This window comes from Tamandua tetradactyla, chromosome 8, assembly GCF_023851605.1.
Source record: "Tamandua tetradactyla isolate mTamTet1 chromosome 8, mTamTet1.pri, whole genome shotgun sequence".
Classification (NCBI taxonomy): domain Eukaryota; kingdom Metazoa; phylum Chordata; class Mammalia; order Pilosa; family Myrmecophagidae; genus Tamandua; species Tamandua tetradactyla.
The window spans coordinates 23,277,077-23,302,586 of NC_135334.1; the positions used below are offsets into that span (position 1 = coordinate 23,277,077).

General features: G+C 44.8%; 1 protein-coding gene across 12 annotated transcripts in view; it reads right to left on the reverse strand.

Moving 5' to 3' along the window:
- Nucleotides 1–25,510, reverse strand: part of CEP164 (centrosomal protein 164) — an 89,623-nt gene that overhangs the window by 36,472 nt on the left and 27,641 nt on the right. For 7 of the 12 annotated variants that reach the window (XM_077112794.1, XM_077112795.1, XM_077112792.1 and 4 more), the window contains 8 exons: nucleotides 22,506–22,710; nucleotides 18,671–20,326; nucleotides 15,758–15,913; nucleotides 15,215–15,349; nucleotides 14,777–14,854; nucleotides 4,952–5,338; nucleotides 3,859–3,939; nucleotides 1,623–1,706 (listed from right to left, as the gene is read on the reverse strand). In XM_077112794.1, the coding sequence (XP_076968909.1) occupies nucleotides 1,623–1,706; nucleotides 3,859–3,939; nucleotides 4,952–5,338; nucleotides 14,777–14,854; nucleotides 15,215–15,349; nucleotides 15,758–15,913; nucleotides 18,671–20,326; nucleotides 22,506–22,658 (2,730 nt within the window). In that variant the 5' untranslated portion in view covers nucleotides 22,659–22,710. Of the gene's footprint in view, nucleotides 1–1,622; nucleotides 1,707–3,858; nucleotides 3,940–4,951; nucleotides 5,339–14,776; nucleotides 14,855–15,214; nucleotides 15,350–15,757; nucleotides 15,914–18,670; nucleotides 20,327–21,747; nucleotides 22,458–22,505; nucleotides 22,711–25,510 lie in introns of those variants that run through there. The other 5 variants (XM_077112799.1, XM_077112797.1, XM_077112801.1 and 2 more) reach the window with 2 other exon arrangements.

The following is a 25,510-nucleotide window of genomic DNA, read 5'->3' on the forward strand; positions in this document are numbered from 1 at the left end:
CAGTCTGTTGTATGTCAGCTATACCTCAATGAAGCTGCATAAAAGTTTCTTTAATGACCAAAAACTACTTTCGCTCAGTTCTCAGCCTTTGCATGGGCCCTGGCCTTGGTAGAGATCCAGCAAATAGAGCAAAATGGGCAAAAAACACAGGAAGGGCAAAGGGACTGCATCTACTATTCTTTCTGTCCCAAAAAGGAACAGCTACTCTTACCTCCAGCTCCACCTCCCTCTCAGACCCTCTGTGCCCTGAAGATAGAACAAAGCTGGAGGCCAAGCCCCAAAGAGGGCTTGTCAGGCAATAGCACTGCTCCACACCCTAATAGCCTGGCTAAGACGAAAACTTAGGGCATCCTCTATCAGTGTTGGCTGCCTTAGCAGGGTGAGAACCAAATCCAAGCCAACTCCTGCTACTGCTGTACAACAAGTGGAAAGACCTAAAAAGAGACTGGGTGAAACCAGGAGGCCAGAGGTAGGACCTAGAATTTAAAGCTCCCAGTATTTCTGATACTGACCAGTTGTTGGAGTCAGAACAATGGAAATCCACCCCATGCTGCCAACTCAGTAACTTTCCCACTTACCTACTGGCAAATGTGCACCACAATTCACATGCTCCAAACCTTCCTGAATAATCCAACCTACCCTTGATTGTGCCTCCATATCCCACCAGGACTGCAAACAGGTGACCAAAGTCCAGCAAGGACCTGGTGGCTGGGCAATGGACCAGGGAGGCTTTATCAGCCAGAGTTGAGAGGGACATATCATGCTAAAATAAATACAATTGGACTAAAAATCCTTCCCTACCTCCAGCCGTCATTTTACTAAGGGCTCTCAGTCTTGGTTTATATTAAAATTTCCATTTCACTCCAACTAAATGCTCCCTTAAACTTGCAGAGACAAGGTGCCAGACTCTCTCTCTCGACAAACCCACAAAGAAAAGAGAAAAAAAAAAAAAAGATCATCTTTGCTTTAAGCTTAAGACAGGATCTGTTGCTTTATTTATTTATTTATTTATTTTTAGGATCTGTTTTTGAGTCATCTCTGTATCCTACTCTGGGTCAGATATCGTCTGTGCCCACCCAGAGCTTACACCCGGCTTGAGAGACAGATAAACAACTATGAAACAAAACAAGAAGCACTAAGAGGAACAAAGACAGGGAAGAATTCGTCCTTCTTGGAGGAGGTGACATAAGAGGTGGGCCTCCAAAGCTGAGAAAGAGCTTGCTGGGGACTGAAGGGGAAGAAGCAAAGCAGACAAGTAGGAAAGGCTGTGGGTGGTATGCTCTGGAATGGGAAATGGTTACACATGGCTGGCAGGCTGAGGCTGAAGCTGCAAAGGTTGGATGGGCCAGGCTGTGAAATGCCTTTTAATCCCAGCCATACGCTCTCCACAGTGCTTTACTCAGGAGCAGGCAGTCAGTCCTGAGTTGCTGAATGAATGAATAAATAAATGGAAAGAATGCTTTAATTCATAGCAGCAACAGAGCCACATCAAAGATGCAGATTAAGAGCTCTGCCTAATGATTAAGGGAGATAACTTCCAGATATAGAGCCCGGATCAGGTAGGGCTGCCCAAAAAGTGGGAGCCAGGGAAAGTGAGGCTCCAGCCCAAAACCAAGACTCACCTCCCAGCAGGCTCCATCCAGGACTGGAGAAAGGACATCAACATCCAGCAGGTGCTCTGAGATCCGACTGCGAAAACCAAAGTCCTGGAGACAGTTGAGATGGACAAGTCAACTCAGCCTCTGTCACACTCAGTGCCCACTAGGGCTACTCTTACTATATGTCAGGCCCTGTGCTAAGTATTTGACATCTACTAATTAATTTACTCTTCAAGTAACCCTTTGAATAGATGGATAGATATGTGATAAGGCAAGTACGGTAAAATATTAATGATAAACTCTAGATGGTGAGTGTATGGGTATTTGCTATACATATCTTTTAAGTTTTCTGCATGTTTGAAATTTTTCATAACAAAATGGGGGGGGGAATAATCCTGTGAGATTGATACTTTTATAGATGGGGAAGCAGATTCGAGAACAAGAGTAGTTTGTCCAAGGTCATAGAGCTGAAAAGTAAAGGGGCTAGGGGTCAGATGTACCCTCCCCTGGGCTGACTCCAAAGCCCAAGTTCTTTCAGTGACACATGTGGTATAAAGCATGTCACCTTCCAGCTTTCTCTCCCCATGAATGCCCAACCAAGGCAGGAAGAAGGAGGCCAAAGAGACCAGAAAACCTGTGGGCAGCCTGGAAACCAGGATTCATGGGCTCTTGCACCACATTCCTTCCCGCTTCCCATATGTGTGCCCCTCTGGACAATGGGGATTAATTAGTGGCTCTTCCTCCACAGGCTTCTCTGGGACAGGCAGCAAGTACCCAAGCTGTTGCCAACTCTTCATTACCTCTTGGCTACTGCAGGACCATGATTTCTCCTCCCACCCCCAAACCTCAGATCCCTACTGGGCTCGGTGAAGGATTGCCACCTGACAGCATGTTAATGGGGGCAGTTCTGTCACTACTTCTGAAAAATGGTGGAATGCCTAGCCAAGGTCTGGTCCTGCTGTCCATGGCTTCCTCCATCCACTCCCATCACGAAGAAAAATGCTGCCGGGAATGTTTCTCCACATGGGTGACTCCTAATGCCAGATCCTTTGCTTCAAAGAGTTTTCTGACATGGCTTTTTGTCATGGGCAGTTTTTGTCAACAACAATGACTTTCTGCCTTCCCTTCCTAGTCCGTGGGCTTTTCTTCTTCTTCTTCTGCTTCTTTTGGTGACATTTCCCTTTCAGTTTGAGTTCTACTTAATGCAGCTGCCATCTGCCTCCTAAGCCCATGGCTCACGAGGGGCTGCAGCACAGCACATAGCCTAATTCCTCCGCACCCCTCATATCGTTCCTCTTCATCGCTGACCCTCTCCCACTAATCCCTTCCCTTTGATCTGCATCCTCCAAACAGATGGAAGATGGCTTCTCGAGGTAATGCTCTGCCAAAAAACATCCCTAACTACTTCCATTAGATTCAGAATGCCAAATGAAACCAGGATACAGCAGATTGGGTGGAAGGTCTGGGACAAAGCAACCATGCATGTTGGCATTCCAGGATAAAGTCTTAACTTGAGAAATGAGACCAAAGCGTCCCTCCTAACCAAAGCCTGGGGACTGGTCTTCGCCAAAGCTCTATGAGCTCACACACACATACACACACACTCCTTTAATCCATATAATGCTCCTGCTAGAACCCAGAAGCAACCCACATGATCTCACAAGCAATCCACAAAACAGTCACAGTAATAATAGCTAACACTGATTTAACATTTACAGACATACCTCGTTTTATTGCACTTCATGGGTACTGCATTTTTTTTACAAATTGAAGGTCATGTAGAGCAATTCTATTGGTGCCATTTTTCCAATGGCATGTCGTTACTCCTTCTCTGTGTCATATTTTACTTAAGATATGTACACTGTTTTTTTTTTAGACATAATGCTACTGAACCCTTAACAGATTGCAATATAGTATAAATCTAACTTTTACATATGCACTGGGAAACCAAAACTTTCATGTGACTAGCTCTATTGTGATACTTTATCACAGTGGTCTGGAATTGAACATGCAGTATCTCTGAGGCATGCGTGTATATGCTAAGGTTTTACATTCTTTACCTCACTTTCTCCTCACCACAACTGTAATTTAGGTAGTATTACCCTTATTTAATGGCTGAGAAACTAGAGTTAGACGAGACCACATTTGAATCCTAACTCCCCCACTTACTAGCTGTGTGATCCTGGGCAAATTACTTAAACCACGGGGATCCAAATCCATGCTCTGAACACTGCCCTGCTGTCTCTCATCCTATACTCACCAGGCCAAGGAAGGACTTTGGGTCAGAAGCAGCAGTATCTGAGAGCTGTAGTTTCTTCACATGTTCACTGATATCTGATTCCTGGGGAAAGGGGCACACAGAGAAATCACCCAGCTATGCAGAGCCCAGCCCGGAGGGCAGTATCACCACAGCCAAGAGGAAACAACTGTCCCAAAAATTTCATTCCAGTCATGGCACCAACACAGGGCTCAGTCCAAACAGAAATCACCTCTTCTTGAAAACCTGAGAAAGGCTGGGTATCTTCCCATGCTCACTAGATACATGCTCCAGCTGCCATACCACTCAGGCTGGGCAGCCCAGCTGAGTCTGGAGGCACATTCTGAATCAGATCAACAAGGCTTATATAAGAAAGTAGAGCCAAATGTAGAAGCTGGGTGTCTGGAAGTTTGATGCTGCCCTCAAGAATCAAAGGAGAGCAGTGTTTCCAGAAAGGAGACATTCTTTCTATGAGTTACCTCACCACCTACCTGGAGGAGGAATGGAACCAAGGGCTAAAATATCTAACATGGCAAAGGCTCCCCCGACTCTCACATACTTCAGTCCATTTTGGTCATTGGCCTGGCCTTGCCAAAGCAACAACTCCCGTGTCTTAGGATGGTTCAGAATGAGCCACAGAAATCAATGGGGAGAGTTTTCTTGTAACCTACTCTACCTATGTTGGGGCCAGACACTCCCAATTGTGGCAGCTGCTCACAGAGTTTCCCTCTCTCTACTAGCACTCAGAATGCTGCTACCAGGACTGACCCCAAATGGACATCAAGAAGTAGATTGGAGAGGCAAGAAAGGGGAAAAGGAAGTAAGTAGGAGAAAAGAAGAACATTAATATCCTAGGAGGGTATCAATGGCAAAGCAAACTTCTGCTCTGAACTTTTAGGGCCAGCAGATTTGGAGTTTCATTTAGGGTGTTACTGTCCTGTTGTATCTGGCCATATCTGTTACAACTACGGTTTCTGGCTGATGCTGATAGCTCACTGCAGGGTCTGCAAATGAAGCTCCTGACTCAGTAATTAAAACATGGGGCTAGGAATCTGCACAAGGCTTAAGAGAGAAGCAGAGGGACAAAAAGACTTACTTCACTGGCTTCTGATTCACTTTCTTTCAGGGAAAAAGCCTCCCTCTTTGGCTCCTTTGCTGCTTCTTCCTTCCTGGAGCCCTCCTCTCCTATATTCACTGGACCCTCTGGATCCACCTTTGTAGAGGCTTTAGCAGGCTGATCATCCCCTGGGCCTACCCTGGGGGTCATCTGACTCCTGGAGGCCCCAGGATCACTCTTCTCATCCTCTTCTTTTTCTGGAAACTGAGCTTTCACCCCTCTTCCCTGCTGCCCTTTGCCATCGGTACTGCTTAGGCTGCTGTCTGCACCCTGGTTGAAGAGCTTGCCAGGAGTGGGGGGGCCAGCAGCATCTGAGGCAAGAGAATCATCCTTTTTCTCCTCTGGTAGGCTTGATCTTGGAGACTCCTAGGAAGCAGCACACCATGTTAGAAGGAAGATGACAGGAATTTCTAAAAGGAGTTTAGGGACTTACAAGTTGGAGATGGCTATTCCTTGACTTCCACAGGCTCGTGCTCTGGTTTTGACTCCTATGGTTATCAAATACCCAAATAGCTTTCTATACCTCAGATTCCTGGCTCCACCCCAGATCTACTGAATCAGGATTTCTGCAGTGATAATACACCCAGCCTAGCCCAGTCTAGCCCCAGTCCACTGGGGCTCGGAAAACACCGCAATGGTCTCTACAACTCTACAATCACTGCCATGTCCTTGAGTGATACATCTATCTTTGGTAGTTCAGCTTCATCCCAGCTCCATCAGCAAAATCACACAACAGAAGAGTCAGAAGTCAATATTTATTTAAGACGATGATGGAGGATCACATGAGAGAAAGGTGTCAACACCTAGAATTTCTAATTTCATTTTTAAAAGGCAGTGTGGGAAGGAACAACAGGAAGGTGACCTTCTTCAAGAACAACTGAGGTTAGCCCTCTCCTATAGCCTCCCCTGTTCATGCGGATCATCAGCAACCCTGGGCACAGGGTCTTCTGAGAAGCAGATGTCAATGTGGGCCATGAAGGATAAAGGAGGATAAGGACTAGAGGAAGTGGATGGAACCTTCGGGACTTGATGCCAGTCTGATACCTGGGACAGGAGGGGGAAGAATGAGGCTTGAGAAGGAAGAGCCTCAGGCTATAGCCCAGTTTTGAGAAAGTCTTAGCCAGGCCAGCAGGAAGTCCCCAAGCACTTCAATTCATTAGAAGAGTGGCACACAGGGCAGGACTGAACCTGTGCTGGCGTCCCTGCTCGGTCGCTGGGAGGAAGCTTGGCCTCGGCATTCACTCCAAGGCAGAGCCGAAGGTGCAGCAGCTGGAGGCTGTCAATTTACTCAGCTCTACTCAGGAAGGTCTCGAGAAGGGAGATCTGAGCAGTGCCCCTTTACAACTGCCACACCCTGCTTCCCATACACACACTTCACTTTAAAGACGTGTGAAAACCTAAGACTGCTGCCTCTTAAATTATTTAGAGTCAGCCAAAAGAGAAAAAGGAAGATCATTGCTTGGAAATACAGCCAGTGATCTCTCCTGGGCTCAGGCCGAGAAGCCTTCCTCCTAAAAAACATTGGTGGTAACAAGTGGGCTGCCACTCTGAATAACTTCTGATCTAGGATTTTTAAGACCTCCTGATTTCCTGCCCTGAAGACCCAAACAAGAAGTATGATCACTATGGAATGTGAAAGGTGCAAGGAAAATCCCTAAATATGGCACTTACTGATGCTATTTGTTAAGTATCTAACAAGTATATATCTTTGTTAAGATATGGCCATCTCAATACCTCAGGAAGCTAAGTGTAAAATTGCCATGTGATCCAGCAACCCCATTGCTAGGTATTCAGAGGACCTGAGGGTAAGAACACAAATGGACATTTGCTTACCAATGTTTACAGCAGCATTATTTACAATTGCCAAGAGATGGAAATAGCCCAAATGTCCATCAACGGATGAGTGGCTAAACAAGCTGTGGTATATACATACAATGGAATATTACACAGCTGAAAGACAGAAAAAAGTCAAGAAGCATGTAACAACATGCATGAACCTTGAGGACATTATGCTGAGTGAAATTAGCCAGAAACAAAAAGACAAATTCTATATGGTCTCACTGATAAGAACTAACATAAATGAGTGAACTTGGAGAATTTAAGTTAAGAACACAGGTTAAAAAAAAAATCACAGGTTATCAGAGATAGAAACAGGGTAGAGATTGGGCAATTGGTGCTGAAGGAATAGATTGTACAACAGGACTGAATGTAAAAATTCAGAAATGGATAGCACAATACCACGTGATTGTAGCACAATAATATAAGTACATTGAATGAAGGTGAATGTGAGTATGACAGAGGAAGAAGGGCTGGGGGCACGTATGAAACAAAAAGGAAAGACAGAGGACAAAGACTGAGAGTACAATTTAGGAATGCCTAGAGTGTACAATAATGGTGATTAAGTATGCAAATTAAAAAATGTTTTTGCATGAGGAAGAACAAATGAATGTCCATATTACAGGGTATTGAAAACAGATGGTATATGGGAAAAAGTACAATTAATGCAAGGTAGGGTCTATAGTCAACTATAGTCAACAGTAGCAGTGCTTCCATTGATTGAAACAAAGGCATTATGCCAAAACTAAAGGTCAACAGGGGCCGGGGAGAGATTAGATTGGATAAGGGGTGTGGGTTTTTTGTGGAAGAAAAGGAAATGTCTTCAGATAGAATATGGTGGCAAAGGCATGCCTATAGACTTAGGCTGGATTGCATGATGTGTGAATAAAACTGTTTAAAAATTAACAGAGAGGAACAAGTGCTAGATAAAATGTGGAGAAAAAGATGTACCTATTCACTGTCAATAGGGAAATGAGAGGTACAGCCCTTGGAGGGCAGTGTGGTGGTTCTACAGGAGGCTAGGGTTTGCCATATGATCCTGAAACCTTATTGCTCGGTATACACCCAGAGGAACTGAGTGCGGAGACATGAATGATTTGGTGCAAAATTTATATTTTGAGTAGTGCATTTCCTAATTTAACTTGTATGGTCAGTTTAGTGGAACACCATAAGTACCTGGAATCTTGAATAGGGTATGAGATTTTGTCGGCTTGTCCAGGTTAGTGTGATATCCCAATAAATTCCAGAGTGACTTTGGCAGTAAATAAGTATTTGCAAAGTCCCCTTGGGGGAATGGAGAGAAAGAAAGAAATATTCAACTTCCCCTTTTGGAGAATTTCTGATATTCTAGCAAGCAATAGAGACAACCAAGTCAATAGGCCAAGCCTTCAATCTTGGGGTTCATCCCTATGAAACTCATTCCTGCAAACATTAGGCTAAGCCTACTTAAAATTAGGCCTAATAGTCACCCCCAGAGAACCTCTTTTGTTGCTCAGATGTGGCCTCTCTCTCTAAGCAGCAAACTCACTGCCCTTCCTCCTATGTGGGACATGACTTCCAAGAGTGTCAATCTTCCTGGCAAATGTGGGACAGAAAGCCCAGAAAAAGCTGGGACCTGGCCATCAAGAGACTGACCAAAAGGGAGAAGAGAGAAATAAGACAAAATAATTTTTCAATGACTGAGAGATTTCAAACAGAGTGGAGAGGTTACCCTGGAGGTTATTCTTATGCATTACATAGATATCCCTTTTTAGTTTATGGTATATTGGAGTGGCTAGAGGGAAGTACCTGAAACTGTTGAGCTGTGTTTCAGTAGCTGAGATTCTTGAAGATGAGTGTATAAAGATATAATATCTACAATGTGACTGTGTGATTGTGAGAACCTTGTGTCTGATGCTCCTTATATCCAGGGTATGGACAGATGAGTAAAAAATATGGATTAAAAAATAAGTAATAGGGAGGACAAAGGATAAATAAATTGGGTAGATAGAAACACTAGTAGTCAATGAGAGGGAGGGGTAAGAGGTATGGGATGTATGAGTTTTTCTTTTTTCTTTTTATTTCTTTTTCTGGACTGATGCAAATGTTCTAAAAAATGATCATGGTGATGAATACACAACTATGTAGCGATAGTGTATATTATGAGCCATTGATTGTACGCCATTTAGAGAATGTATGTACGTGAAGATTTCTCAATTAAAAAAAAAAAGATATGGCCATCTCTCTGCAAGTCTGGCAGCCTATTGAAAAGCCAGTCCAAGCTGTTCAAGAATAGTCAAGAGAGGCAGCAAGCAGAGCAATTTGGAACTCAGGCTTCAGAGACAGACCATATAGGCTCTGATCGTGACTCCACATTTACAGCTGGAGATGCTTAGGCAATTTATTTCACTTCTCTGAGCCTCTGTTTCTTCATCTAACATGTGGGGATACAGCAGTACCTACCTCATAGAGTTGCTAGAAAGGTGACATGAGTTAACACTCATTAATTAAGTTAAAGAATTTATACCTGTGCCTGCCATACTTAAAGTATTCCATAAAGATTAACTATTAGTTTATGATGAGATCCACATGCTCATTGAGCTTGTTCTAGGTGCCAAGCGCTGCCTTGGGAGCAAGACATAGATCCTACTCTTGAGAGATTCAGCAGAGACTTTGCTGCCTCAAGCCAAAAGGCTCTGAACACAGTGGCAATGCTCTCATCAGCCCCAAGCCTGTCCCTGGGAGAAAAGCAGAGAGTGAAATAGAGAAGGGGGAGCTTTTCTCCTGCCTTAGCAGCACAAAGCAGGATACTCTTTACCACCACCCATCTTTCCAACATCCCTAACGTCTAGCAGGGAATAAATCCGCCATGATCACTGAATTAAGAGGAGGGGACAAAATGAGTCCCTCCTCTAAAATAAAAACAACTTGAGGAGGAGTGCCTGCCTTCCCATCTCAATATTCCCAACAGTTGCCACACTAAGTGAGAGCTCAACAATTGGCTTATGGTGCTCCAAGGACTCCAAGAAGGAGGTGGGAGTTTCTTGGAATGAGCGAGAGGTGGCAAGTGGGACCCTGGACAGGTTCATTCCCAGATGAAGGTCACAAGAGGGTTGCCTGGCAACAGTCCTTAGATTAAGGAATGGAGAAGACGTTAGACCATGAAGAGAGCCCCAGGTCTTCAGTATAAAGTTCATACCTCCTCACCTAGTTGACAGTCCTTATCCACTCAGAGGAGGCACCCACTGCCTGCTTTTCAGGGTGCATCTCTAGCCACACCCAGCACACATACATAGCTACTCCTGCCCTGTGAAGAGCCATCATGCTCTTTGCTACTTTTTCATGCACATGCTTAAAAGAACCCCATTTTTCACCCTGACAAGCTCACACAGGTACCCACAGCACCACTTCTTCCAGGAAGCCTTCCTTGGCTCCTAGGGCACTTGACTTGAAATAAGCCCTCCCTTTTCTCTATCATAACAGCTTTCATACTGTACTTGCTGATTTCCTTATCTGTCTCCTCACCAGAATAGTTTTTATTAATTAATCCCAGTGACTAGTTTCTAGCACATAGAGGTATTCAATAAATGCTTGTTGATTAAGTTTTAAAAAAATGAATAAATGTGTCATGTAAATGTAGGGAGTTAAGGTTTCCCTTTCTACTCTTCAAAATGGAGATGCAATGTTTATTTTCCAAGGTTGTACAGAGATTAGACTATATTATATTTGTGAAGGTGCTTATTAAGTGGTAAATAGCTAAACAAACATTAACTATTAATATTCAAGATGATGGAAAACAAGTAACCCAGCTCTAGACAGAGGACCAGATGCAGGCAGAGATTCACATTCTTATGCATGAGAGAACACAGCCAGATATAAGAATCTTAAGCCCAGTCTGTCTAATCCACAAGCTTAAATTCTTAAAATACTCACATAGTAGGGCTTACTCTATTCTTATTACCTAAATATTAAAACGTATCAAATATTAATGAGCTTGCAGTTTGGAGGCCCATATCAAGTAGCCAAGAAAGGAATGCCAGGGGCCCATCTTGAGGGTGGGAAGGCAGAGGAAAACTAAGCATTTGTTGTCGATTATCCACAAAAGAATAAGCGAGAGCCGAGTGTCCTGAGAACCCATCTGACACCCATTCTTGTCAACTCCCCACCCCAGGCGCCTCCTCACAACACCAGACCCAGGCCTGTAGCCTTGGCCTGGATGCATACCCCAGGTGGCTGCCCCAGGACTCGACAGGGTGTTCAGAACACTCTGCACAGCTTTGCTCTCCACTCATCCATGCTCAGACTCCTTATGTTTGCTTTTATCACAGCCCCAGGTCCTTGAGTATCTCAAGGCAAATTTATGCTGCTTTTTCAAAAAAGAATTTGCCATCTGCATGGGGGTAGGGATGTACAGGAACATGCCTGTAAGAACCATTTCATGAATATTTAACATACCCCCCTAAAAGCAGGAGGTCCCCAGGGCTGCCACCCCCTCTGGCTGCCCAGAGCACAAAAGCAGGGGCTCCTAGAATCTACAGTACTGAGGCGGAGGGGAGGAGGTAAGGAACAGAAGAGCAGAACAACCATGTCTCTGCATTGATCCATTCTGGGAGACCCTATCAAGCCAATCCTCAACCCAGCTTCTTTTCCACGTCTCATTTCCAACCTGTTGAGCTCAGTTCTTTTGCACTGTTCCCCAGTGTTGTTAGCGCTTTCCAATCGCACTGACATCACTGCCTGTGATTTCTAAGCCCATGCTCCCTCCCTCTTCTCTGATCCACTGATGGGCTTCTCACCAGCACCACATGCCACCTACTCACTACCCTTCAGCCTCCCCAATTTCACTCATACCCACTTTCAATGTCTGTAGCATGAACTGCTCCCTTTTGATTCTCTAATAGACTAGAAATGGGTTTAAATCGGAAGGCAGGGCAGGGAGGGAGGAGACAAAGCAAGAGAAGCATTCTTGCCATCCTACTGCCCTCTCATGGAATCATGAGCAAAGTGACTGTTAGAAACAATCGTATAAAGAGATCCCCATCTAGGGCTGTCTGGACTGCCCAGGGACAGGGAGAGGTGGTCAGCAGTCAGCTCAGAGGAGTCAAAGACTGTACTCTGGAACAAAAGCCATTTTCAAAAGACAGAGCCCTAGTCAAGGAGGCTCTATTTGTCCTAAAAGCCCCATTCACCCCCACCATTAAGTTTCCCTAACAGGAAAAGCTGTAGTTCCTGCCTGAGGTTAGAACAGGAATCCAACAGTCCATGTGGCAAAAAGAACTAAATCTGCTGGGGTTCTAAATCACACTAGAGAAAGGGGTGGGAGGTGTATTTGACACTTCCCACTCCAGACATTTCCCCCATCACATTGGGCTGCCTATTTATATTAAAGAGGTTATAAGAATATGTTAAAAAGCTCCCACTCCCCACCCCACCACGACCAAAGTACAGAATCATTAGAATGAAAGCTTTTGGAAATCCGGAACATGTCAAAGAAGAAAATCCCTCATGAATTAAAAACTAGCTAGCCTAAAGACAAGGAGCATTAGAAGCCACATGGGGACCTTCCACTTACCAGCTGACAGCAGTGACCAATTATCCACTCCTCCCAGAACCTGGGAAAGTCAAGGGAAGAAAAAGGTGCAATGCAACCCGCCCAAATATCCACCTGTCCCAGTGCTGCCCAATCATTCATGCACGTATTCATTCTCTCAGTTGTTCAGCAAAACATACTTCCAAGGTTCCAGACACTGAGCCAGGTGCTAGGCATAAAAATGGCAAAAACTCTACTCTCAACTTGCTCACTCTCATGGGAGCTTTTCTCTTTCCCCAACACTCTTACCTATTCCTGGTCAATGTTCTAGGCTCAAAACCTGAGTACCCTAAGAAATGATCATGAATTTACAACTATGTGATGATATTTTGAGCCACTGATTGTAAACCAAGTATGGAATGTTCATATGTTAAGAATGTTTGTGTTTGTATGTTGTTTTGTTGTGTTAACAAAAAAAATGCAAAAAATAAAAATTAAAAGAAAAAGGTGTGAGTACTTCCTTTGATTCTATCAGTATGAAAAATCTTCATGGTAGATGAGAAGGAAAAAAAGTTATTATTTCAGGAAATCAAATAGATTGAAGGCCTTTGATTCAACTCAAATCAACCAGAGCCCACTCAGAAAGAAGACATTCAAAGCAGAAATATATCAAGTTGATGATAAAGATAAGTCACTCAGAAAAAATATGTCACATTTGGCAGGAAATATTAAAGTCACAAAAAGTCAAAACACATCTGATTGTTCAGAGCCAAAATAGTGGACAGTCTCTGAGTCATAGACAAAACCTAACTATAAAAAGGGAGTTGCCCAATGGCTGGAGTTGGGTCACCTTAGAAGGCCCTCCAAGGCCCTCCTACATCCCAAGGCTCAATGCCCAACTGGGGTCTGTCAGCCAGTATACTCCACCTCAGCTGGCCTGAGCCATTAATCCCAGCTCTCAAGGCGAAGAGAAGACCAAGAAATAAGAGTCAGAAGTGATAAGAACAAAATAATAGATAATAAAGAAATACTCTGTTTTACTGATAAGTTTTATAATCATTCTAATAAAATGAAAGTAATTGAATTTCAGGTGTTTAATGTATTTAAAAGAATTTGATATATTAGACTTGTGAAAAGCTTAACTGATTAAACCTGCAAACAATGTTTAAATGTTTGGGGAAGTGTAACTTATTGATTTCATTATTTATTGGATGTATAAACAATTTTGGAAATATTTAGAGAAATGTTAATTGCTTAAAAATTAATAAATTGGATACTAGATACGTATATAGGGATTGCTCCCTTCTAAAAACAAAACACAGAGGGGTTTTTAGATATTAAGACAACATGATGAACTGTTTGTTTTTTATAAAGAACATTCTGGTGGCACTGGAGGACAGACTGGGTGAAAGAGATCAGAAGCAATAGGTCTACTTGGAGGGTGTTCCAGAAGCTATACATACCCATCCATAGTCTGTTTTTCCCAGCCGCTGTGCCTTTGCTCAAGCTGTCTGCTTGCCTGAAATATCCCCTTACATTCCCCATGTCTAAAACCCAGGTCAAATGTCACCTCTTCCACCAAGTTTTCCCTGATCTTAGTCAAGTAATTTCGTTCTCCCCAGAACTCCCCAAAACACTGTACTTGTGCTATAACTCTTTACACATACTGCTGTGCTTTAGAGTTTCCTAAATATTCACTGATTCAACACATTCACAGAACACTTCCTAAATGCCATGTACCTAGTGTCTTTCTTTCTCCCCAAATGTAAACTCCTTGAAGATAGCCCTGGTCCTTGCTTTACTGACATGGTATATTTCATAATGCCTAGTACAGTGCCCTGCTGCAAAGCCAGCTTCCAACAGATAGTAAAAATCCAAATGATGTTACACTACCATCTCAAACCTCTGAAGGCTCCCAGTGCATAATCGAGTCCAAACTTGTCAGCCTGGCCCCCAAGGTCCTCTATGACCCAGCCTGACTACCTACAAGGTCTTGTCTCCCACAGGCATGCTGTACTCCAGTCAAAGGCGGACGCCTAATGGTCCCCCCAAACTCACCCTGCCCCTTCTATCCACACTGTGCATTCCCTGCATATGCATGTCTCCCTCACCACATAGCTCTGTAACTCTGGTCCTGTCCATTGCCCTTCCTGGCTCATCTCAGATGTCAGGTTCTCAAGAAAGCCTTCCCTGGTGGTCCCATGGCACCTTGCTTTACCTCCCTTACAGCCTCAGCACATTCTGCCCTGTGTTCTGATCATTTAAGTCTCTATTCTATGAGACTGTAAGATCTTAGAGGGCAGTAGTCATATCTCATTTATGTTTGTATGACCTGTGACACTATCTGGACAGGACTGGGATAAAAGGGCTCTTCTTCCAAATATGCGTCCCACAAAGTAGACAGGAAAGAGAGGCACAACAGGCTGGGGTCTTTGCCTGTAGGGGCTTCAGACTCTTACCTCATATTCAAAGTCATCCCCCAAGGCCCCAATGTCCAGGTGCAGGTTCTTAAGAAGATCACTTGAATTGCAGAGACTCTGGAAGCAAAAATAGTTTTGAGTGGTAAGTCTAAGGCAACTGGTCAGCCCAGGGTGCGGGACTGCTGAGGGAGAAATGGAGGACTGTTCAGCTGGCAGGCTGTAGTCAGAAAAGGCTTCAGAGGATCCTGGGGCAGGACCCCACTATATAGCCTCACGAAACAGCTCTTCAGCCAGTGTGAACAAGGTTTTGTTCCAAGCCAGTGGCCAAAAAGCTCATTGTTGGTTATGCTTTCTGGATCACATGTAGAAGGCATACTGAAGGCATCAAGAAACAAAGCTGTAGTTGGATGGTCATTATTACTTCTTTTCAAAATAGCACAGATGGTTTCCAGGCCAGGGCAGGGACGCCATCATTACCTGGTTGTCACTCTCCTCCTCATATTCCTCGTTGGTCTCCTCTCCTAAAGCCAAGAGGTTGAAAGTATTTTTGTCCTCATGGATGGAGCCCAATAGACCCTTTGTATAAGCAGAAGTCTTGAGGCCCTGTGAAGGCTTCAAAATAGACAGGGAAAGTTAAGGAACCCACAGAGAAGACCTGTAGAATGACCCTTAGAATGCTTCCTCCACTCTACTTAATTATCTCCCAGATAAGTACTCCCATGTCCACAAAGCTGTCCCTGGCCATTCCAGCTCAGGCTGATCCTTTTCTTCTTCAACTCCTATTGCCTGGCTGCATGGACTGGGAAATGAGTACTGATATCTCTGTGGCACAGATCTATTCTAAACTGCCCAGAGTTCCCGTTTGGTGTTAAATGGCTATAACTCATCCTCCACCTGGATTGCGAAGGTTGAGGACTCAGCCTGTGCTCTCTATTCTCATCTATGGGCCATAGTTTCTGGCATGGAACACAGGAGGCCCCACAATAACTAAATACACCAAATACAAGAGAAAGTATTTACCAGCATGAGCTCTCCAAGCTGACTGGACTCCACTGAGCTCCCTAGGCTCACGCTTTGTGATCCACGAAGAGCAGCGGGTGGGGCGTCCATGAGGCCTCGTAGTGGAGCCAGACCCCCAAGAGGAACATGAACTGGAGCTAATGAGGAACCCAGGGCCTGGGCAATAGAAGACACCTTGTTACACACCTAGGAAACCACATGGCTTAGAGAGTGCTGGAGACAGATATAAAAATAAAACAGCTAAATCCTGCCCGCTCAAATTTAAACCACCTCCGCTTAGAGGTTGCTAATAAAATACAACATCCAGAAATTACCAGTGTCAACTGTGTGACAAATCACAGGCTGGTTTCCTGATTCTCATAACTCTGAGGCTGTCTCACAGTAAACAGTTCCTTTACATCTGGCAGATGCTACACAGAGTCCTGTTCTCCTTTCAGAAGCACGGGAAGTACAGGGGAGGGAAAAGCAAGAGAGAAAGTCTGCATCTACCATAATGTAAAGTCATAATAGATACGGTCTGAATTGATGAATCAGGAAAAAGCACAACGACTGTATTATTTAGAAATATATGGAAGCAAATACCAAAAGAAAATGGTTGCCTCAGGGAAGGGGTAATGCACACCAGAAAACTGCTATATTTTGTACATATCTTTTAGTACTGACTTTTTAAACCACAGGCTTGTATTTCTTTTATAAAAATAACCATTGATTATAAAATATATATATTCATAAGCAACAAAATAACTCCCTCCCCTCTTCACTGATGAGGAGGAAGGAGGCAGCTGAAGGGAGCCTGGCTAAGGGCAGTAGAGGGATTGATCAGGTCCCTTCTTCTATCTTGAGGAGAGGCAAGTGAAGACATTATGTCAGTAAAGACTGGGGGAAGGAACCAAGCTGAAGGCAGAATCTGTGAGACTTCTGGCTACTCCCAGACTTTCAGATTCCTTAGTTTACTCATCTGCAGGACAGAGAGAATGAGTGCCTTGCCATCTGAGATGGTTTGTTGAAAAGCTCAAATGAGATAATGAAGGTGAAGGGGCTTTGCGAGTGCTCCAGGACTATACCAGTGCTATAGAACCGCTACTCTCATAGGGATTCACTTTAACTAAATTTGGGCTTACAAGAAGTAGAGGCAGGGATAGCATTCTGGGGACAATTTAGAAAGAGCTCTTTAAAATCCATTCTTCATGCTTAAAATGTAGAAAAAAACAAAAGAAAATTCTTTTTTTCTCTAATCCCACAGGGACTACAGAGAGAAAAGGGGAGCCCAGAGGAAGTAGGGCTGAGGAAGTTCAGGTGGCCTGTCTTCCCTTCAGCAGCCTCAGCCAAGGGGCCAGACCAGCGGTAGGTAGATTTCAAACAAGGCCCATTTCTGCATGGGGAAGGCATCAGATGCTCATCTGAAAGGTGGCCTGACAACCACTCTCAGAGCCTCACAGATTCCCAATTCTCTGGCCTGCTGCAGAGTATTTTTGGTAGGGAGAGGAGCTAATGGCGGTATTAGTCAACATGACCCGAGCACCAGGCCTGGGGCTAAGCACCCGACACGTGACACCTCATTTAACTCACTCACATCAGCCTGAAACAGGCTCTGCTGTCATCCAGTCCCTAGATGAGCCAATAGAGACTGATGACATCGGGGCCAGTGAGGGGCAGAGATGGGATTTGAACTCAGGTCTTTCTGTAAGCTAGTATTTTACAACGCCTCCCGGGTGCAGAGAGAAAAAGAGGCCAGGAAAGCTTCTTTGAGGTGCATTGTGAGCGAATTGGGCCTGCTCCTCCTGGCTTAGACCCTTCCAACCAACTCCAGTGTACCAGCAAACAAAATTCTTTCCCCACCATACTTATGGAAAATTACAGCCTCCTAACGTAGCTAATTTGCTAACGTGCTGGGGGTTTGAGGGAGGGAGACAGGCACACTGAGGGCTTTGTGCTCCCCGGCCTTTATCAAATCAACAGTTAGCAGGGAAATTATACATTCCTGGCTCCTGGCTGATCATCTTCTATAGCTGGCCATTAACTCTGAGTATGGGGCTGTGTATGGCATTGTCCTTCAGAGAAGATAAACTTGCTGCCATTGGGCTAATTAAAACTTTCAGGATAATCTGCAGCTTATCTGATATTTATAGAGCTACATTAGTTATTAGAGCTAACGGAGAGCTGGTGCATGCCAGCAATTAGGAACCAGAGGTAACAACTGGGTAAAGTGATAGCTGGGAAATTTAGATTGATCTTTCCCTGTGGTCTCTAATCCAATTTGATTTCTTCTCAATGAAGAATGTGGTGTGACTCTTTAAAGGAACAAAGAGTCACAATGACAAGGCAAGCCTGACATTTGGGTGAATCTCAGTGGGAGAGGAAATGAAGTCACAAATAGGTTATGCACCAGCCTGAGAAAGATTATGCACATGATTTTCTGGGGACCCCGGGAGGCCAAGAGTAGAAGGAGCTTACAGGATGGCAGAGTGAGATTCTGGGCTTCAGTCCCCACGAGAGTGTTAACTCTTTGGTTCTGTGTGATTCAGGCAAGGGGCCATGCTTAGAACTTTGGGGTAGGGTACCTGTGTGGAAGGATCTCTCTATATAACCAACTGATGGAAAAGGCTTCCCAAATCCTAGGAAGGCACCAGGATCAGCACCATCTTGTTCACCCTCCCAAAGCATCATCTTCAGAGCATAAGTGAGTCACCATGAATCACAGACACAGGGAAGAGAGCCCATAGACATCTTCAGTCCCTATTTTGCAGGGCAACATATCTCCCCACAATTTGGCCATACTGGGTAGTTTAGGGATCGACATCTGCTGAGAGAGGGTAAAAAACAGGAAAGCAGGCCTGATGCCTGCAGTACAACATAAGCTCCCTCCTGCTAAGCTCACTGAGGCCTTGGAGCCACACTCTCTAAGAAGCCTACCTGGTTGAGAAGATGCATCTTGCCTGGCTCTGCAGTAAGCTCTCTGTTGGAGCTCAGCTCAACTGGCCCCTGCCTGAGGGGACTGCTGCTTGGCTGAAGATGGGCTTGCAAAGAGGCTGCCTGTCCAGCCGGGCCAAGGGCCCCCTCCCAAGGATGCTGTAGTAGCTCTGACCCCCAAGTCAGAAACCTCGAGTCTCTCTCCATGGCTCTGATGGCCTCTTGCTCACCCTCACTAGACATCCTGGAAGAATCAGCTGTCATGCAACAGACCATGCTGGCAATGTCTTTGCATGGCATTTTCTGTGTGCTCTCAGGCAGCCCCAGGCCCTCCAGCCGCCTGGAGATCTTGACCATTTGCAGGATGTGCTGGTAGAACCTCTGATCCTCAGAGTAGTCCTCACTCTCTGACTGCTCATCGGCTGAGCTTTGGATGTGGGACAAGTGGGGAGCTAGGAAAGGGGTAGAATGCTGAGCTCTGGGTCCAGAATCTGATTGACCCACTCCTGGCTCAGATCTCCGTGAGCTCTGCAGGTCCACCTTATCTAGGACCTGAGAGCCAAGGTGTGAGGCCAAGCTGCTGCTGCTGCTCTCCAAGTCAGGCCCAGACACACTAGGCTTCCTGTCTTCATCAGGGGGCTCTGGAGACCCTAAGGGTGGTCTCCTCTCATTGGGAGGAGAGATCCCAGGAGCATTCCCTGCAGGGGCATTCTGAGCTGGTTCTGATGCCAGAGTGTCATGTGGTGCCAGGACAAGTCCCTGAGGTGTTTCTTCAGCTGAGGCTCCGAGAGCTTTGGGGTCACTGGACTCTCTTTCCCTGAAGTTTTCCAGGGTGTCCTTATTGACAAGCTTGGAGACCTGCCCTATCCACAGTACTGGGGGCTCTCGCCTCCTCCTCCCCTTGCCCATACTCCCACCTTCCCCAGGAACACCCCTCCAGCTCAGGTCTTCAATTGTGCTGCTATCTAACAAGAACAGTTTGCTCCTCCTGGTAGGTGGTATGTGGTCAGAAGAACAAGGGGGAGGAGCAAGCTCCTCCCCAGGGGATGGCGAGGAGACGGGGCTGTGGTCCTTGTCCCCAGCAGGACCCGTGGAGCTCAGCTGGGCTATGTTGTGGCTATGCTGCTCCCCTTTCAGCTGTAGCCCCTTGATGGTTTCAGAGAGCTCTGAGTGGACAGAGGCCTGGCTCCTGCTTCCTAATACATCCTGCCTATTCTGGAGAGGCCCAGTGTTCTCAGGACCCAGAGTATCGGGCTTCTGCTGTAAGGCCTTCATTCCCAGCTCTTCTAGTTCAGGGTCTGAAAACTCCAGGTAGAGTTTCTTTGTCGGCTTCTGGGGCTTCTCCAGACCCTGCTGATTACCTAACTCTGCCCTGCACTGGGCTGGGGCCCTGCCTAAAATTTTCTCCACGTCGGCAAAGATCTGATGGGATTGGGAAGCTTGGCCTTTGGACAGCGGCTGTAGCTTGCTGGGCAGGGTGCCCATGAGAGGCCAGGGGGTGTTACCCAGCACACATGAGCTCTTCCCTTTCTTAAAGGAGCCCTCATTTCTAGCCTGCATCTCTTGGTCTCGGTCCAGACCAGCAAGCCCAGGTGCTAGGAGAAAGGACGAGCCACGGAGAAAGGAAGAAGGCAGAAGTCCCTGCTCAGGCTGTGTTTCCTAGATGGGTATATAAACATGCAAAGAAAACTAAGACAAAGCACTTCTGATTTATCCTTGCTACTTCAGCCCTTGGCAGAAACCCACCCTCCGTTTAAAGTAAAACACAAACCAAAGAAGGGAAAAAAGCTAAAAATTCCTTAGGGCTGAAATTACATTATTTTCTGAGCTCCAGATACCTCATCCATAAAGAGGATGACTTGCAAACCTCACTCCATGGAACCTGAAGTGAGGTTCATTCTACAGGGTACCTTAGGGGCCATTACAATGTACATGTTGGCAGGGGATCCGTGCCCCCAGCTTCAACTAGAGCAGCTCCACTTCTGTTTTTATATACTGGACCTCTATGGAGGAATTAATTTGAAGACAGAACTTCACTACTAACAAAAGTCTGAAAATCACCAACCAGATCCCTAGGTAAAATCATCAACTACCTTTCTCTAAGGTACCATCTAGCACTCATATTCTGTGATTGGCAGACTTTAGAAACCTTATCAAGAACTACCAGAAATTTCCTAAGAAGGGAAGAATAACCAGTAACTTGAGCCTTGGAAACTCAGTCCAGTATCTTCTCCTGAAGGCATGAATGGGTACTGCTTGAGAGAGGGCCATACAGTTATAAAATCTTGGGGCTAGATGAAACTCTAAAAAGTCAACCATTCCTCTGCAAACTAAACACCCTTGGCCTATGAGTGAGCAACTCTGGAGAGTTCATGCCACCTGAGCCCTGGTCACTTACTTGGCTCAGGTCTGCCCCTGGACAAAATTAGGTTTGGGGTACCTGTCATCAGCCCTATGAACCAGACTGCCAGCCCAGGGCTGTCTGTCCTCACCTCCAGAACGCTTTTTCACGTAAACTCCATGAGCTTTGCCACATAACCAGAACTCAGTTCATTACCCACCACAACACCCCAGAACCCTCACTTCATTCCTTCTGCCCACCTCTAGTCATGACGGAAACAGCCTAGATGCCTGAGGCTCACTTAAAATACTCCTGGGTTAGTAAAAGGTCCAACATCCATCTTTCACCTTTCAAAAACATTATATTAGATAATTCAACCTATTTGGAAATCACCTGCCCTCCTTTCTCTAGGCTTAGTAATCTTGTTTCTTGGAGCCATGAGTGATATAGGGGCAGGGGAAGGAAGAGTTCCTGTACAGCTTGGAAATAATAAAAAGGATAATTTCATCAGCAATCATCCAAAGCCTCACCAAAGCCTACATCCAACACCTTGGGAAGAAAGGAAGATAGAGGAAATCTTCACTAAGAAACAACACAACTCTGGTGGGAAGCGCTGGACTCGTATAACAGAAAAAAGAGCAAACAACTGGACCATTGTGAGGGCTGAAAAGACATTCCCAGTGCTTGCCACCCAGTTGCACTGAGCTCCCACATCCCCCCTCTTCTCAAAGTGACCCACCTGTCCCACACGTGTAAGTAAAGACAGCCCGTGTCTCTCTGTGCTGCTGTAGCATTCTGGGATCCAGAGCCTGGGCCTCATTTCAGCCTGGCCCCAAGCCTTAGCCTCTCCAGCTATAATATGAGGATGATAACTCTACCTCCTAAGTTCAGTCATATAGGAGGGACAAACACAAAAATAATGGGAAAGCACTCTGAACTCAGGGATAAAAAGCCACTTGAGATCAAGGTGATTGCATGCAATCAAAGGCCAACTGCTCAACTAGCCAAGTACACTAGCAACAGAGACAATCCACGGGGAGTAGACAAAGCCCAAAGCTTTTCTTTGGGGATCTAGAAGCCACTGGTGTCCTGACAAATGAATGATTGCTACATCTGACAGGTAGGGATTCACACCCCTTTAAGACAAATAATGAAACCACACGAAGCCCTGACTCTAAGACATGAGGAACAACACTCTGCAAACATCTGGGCTCACTGTCCCTGCCCAACTACTCACTGTCCCCCATGTGCCAGACAGGCAGATGGTATCACTTCTTAGACTGCAAAACACCACTCTTAGCAGAGATCTCTCCAATCCTATTATATGACATGCGCTTCCCATGGTGGGGGGATTTTTTTAGAGAGAGTGATAACTTCTAGAAACTGAAAGGAAAAAGAATGTATAATATTGTTATTACTCTCAAACTCCCAACCCAGCTAGAGGTTCCTAACATCCCCTGAGGGCTCAGCCTTGGGAGGTGGCATTCATGGGCTCACCAGGGCGTTTTTGGGGGTTTCTTTGTCCTTCTTGTCTTTCTTTTCCTTTTTCTTCTTCTTTTCTTTTCTCTTAACAGCCCCAGGAGCTGATAGCTTCCCTCGCTCTTGGATGACCAGGTTCCGATAATGTTCATCACATGGATGGTCCCACATGGACTGCCCATTGGCAAAGTTGAAATAGTAAATATCGCCTGTGATGTCCTGGCTGGGAAAAGCAAAGGCCAGATATTAGTGCCTGGGGAGAGGCAGCCAAGACAGCAGCGTAGGGAGGTATGGAATTTAGTTTTAGTCCTCTAGAGTAGCAAGTAAATAGCCAGAAACTGCTGGAACAACCGTTTGGGGGACATCCATGACCGGACATACATCATACACCAATCTAAACTGGGTGGAAAGGCCAAGATCCCAGCAGGAAAGTGTAAGTAAGTCCCCAAACTGTGGAGGTTAGCACCCCTCGCCCATTGGCATGGCAGGCTATTGGAAACACTTCCCCATGGCGAGCAGTCTCTACTAGGAGCAAGGAAAGGTAGCTCACCCAAGCTCCAACTCAGTTTTAATTAACAAATTTGGACTGCTAAATATAAGCTCCAAACACAGATAAACCCAGAAAAAGCAGGAAAGTAACCCTGAGATCTCTCCCTGCAGAGAGGAGATGGGGCTGACAAAAGAAAAACAGAGACTTCTGGAGTCAGCCGAGCTGAGAATATTGGAAAAGGGCTGTGCCCCACGAAAAGGGGAACCCAAACTGGGTACCAATTCCAGCTCTTGACTGGAGAGCCTTGGGGGCCGGAGACTGGCTCTGAAAAGGGATTTTTTTCTCTCTCTTTTAAAATATTCTAAGTAGCTCATTAGAGAAAGCCTTAGGCATTTTCAGTTGTCTGCACTGACCTAGGGAAGGGCAGAGTTAAGACAGGTCTGAGACAAAGTAACAAGTCAAGGGAAGGAGATAATTCCCTACAGGGCATTTCTTCCACAAGAGGAGGTAGGGGAGGCAGGTCAACTGGCAGCCTGCCTTCAGAGAATTCAGACCCCAGGGGCTGGAAATCAAAAATAGCATAAGCCTGCCTTCTACCTCAGCCTCTGTCTCAACCATAGCCCTGGCAGAGACAAGGTATACTGAGAATTACAGTCACTACACAACTTTACGCCTATGTGGAGCTCCATAGGAAAGTCAGACAACCTGCTGGGTCTCATCCTCAGGAAAACTTGATACTGATTACACCCTCCTCCTGAGACCTGGGCCTGCCTTGTCTGGGAAAATCTGATTAGGGTCAATCATATCTGAGGAGACACTCCTCAAAAAAAGGTTCCATTTAGGTAGGGCAAGAACAAGAAGAACAAGAGCCAAAAAACTCTCATGAGTTAAAAAGACACTATGCTAGAATCTAGAATAAATTGAACTTAATGCCAAAGAACAGATAGAGAACAAAGCCAATCAACAAGATAACCCTAGATAAAAGAGCAAAAACGACCTCCAGGGTAAACTAGTCAAGGAAATCTGATGCCTCCACACTAGTAAACAATTATAAGTCATACTAGGAAAAACAAATATATGGCCTAGTCAAAAGAACAAACTAATACTTTAAATGAGGTACAGGAGTTGAATTAACTAATTTAAAATGTTCTAACAAGCATGCTAAAGAAGCTATTGTGCAACCATAAAGAAGAACTCAAAGTTTGAAAAAAACCAATAGCAGAATTTATTGGAATGAAAGGCATAAAAGAAGAGATGAAAAACAATGGAGATGTACAACAGCAGATCTGAAGAGGCAGAAGAAAGGATTACTGGATGAGAGGACAGAACATCTGAAGTCTTACACGCAAAAAACAGGTAGAAATGGAATGATTTCTAAATGTTGTGTTAGTTAATTTTTTTTTTAATTAATTAAAAAAAAACAGGTAGAGAAATGAATGGAAAAATATGAGCAGGGTCTCAGGGAATTGAATGATAACATGACGCACGTGAATATACATGTTGTGGGTGTCCCAGAAAGAGAAGAGAAGGGAAAGGGGGCAGAAAGACTAATGAAAGAAATAATCACTGGAAATTTCCCATCTCCTATGAAATACATAACATTATAGATCCAAGAAGTACAGCATACCCCAAACAGAACAGATCCAAATAGACCTACTCCAAGACACTTACTAAACAGACTGTCAAATGTCAAAAACAAAGCGAGAATTCTGAAAGCAGCAAGAGAAAAGTGATCCATCATATACAAGGGAAGCTCGGTAAGACTATATGCGGATTTCTCAGCAGAAACCCTGGAGGCAAGAAGGCAGTGGTAGGATATATTTAAGATACTGAAAGAGGAAAAACTTCCAACCAAGAATTCTATATCCAGCAAAACTGTCCTCAAAAATGAGGGAAAGTTTAAAATATTTTCAGACAAACAGACACCGAGAGAGTTTGTAAACAAGAGACTTACTCTATGAGAAATATGAAAGACAGCATTACAGGCAGATAGGGAAAGATAGGAGATAGAGAAGTCTGGAGAAGAAGGCAGAAATAAAGACTATAGTAATGGTAAAAAGAGAGGAAAAAATACATATTTCAGAATAAAATCATAACACATACAATAACATGGATGAACCTTAAGGACATTATAATGAGTGAAATTAGCCAGAAACAAAAGGACAAATACTGTATGGTCTTATTAATATGAAATAACATTAATGGGAAAATTTTGAGACTTAAAGTTGAGAACATAGGTTATCAGGAGATAGAAAAAGGGCATTTGATGCTGAAAGAGTACAGAATGTTCAACAGGATTGTACAGATCCAGAAATAGATAGCATGACACTATCTCATAGGAGCACAATATTGTAAGTACACTTTACAAAGCTGAGTGTGAATATGGTTGAAAGAGGAAGGCTAGAGGCATGTAAGACACCAGAAGGAAAGATAGAAGATAAAGACGGGGACTGCGTACCTTAGCAAAACCTAGAGTGGACGATGATGGTGATTAAATGTACAAATGCAACATTGTTTTTATAGGAGGGAAAAC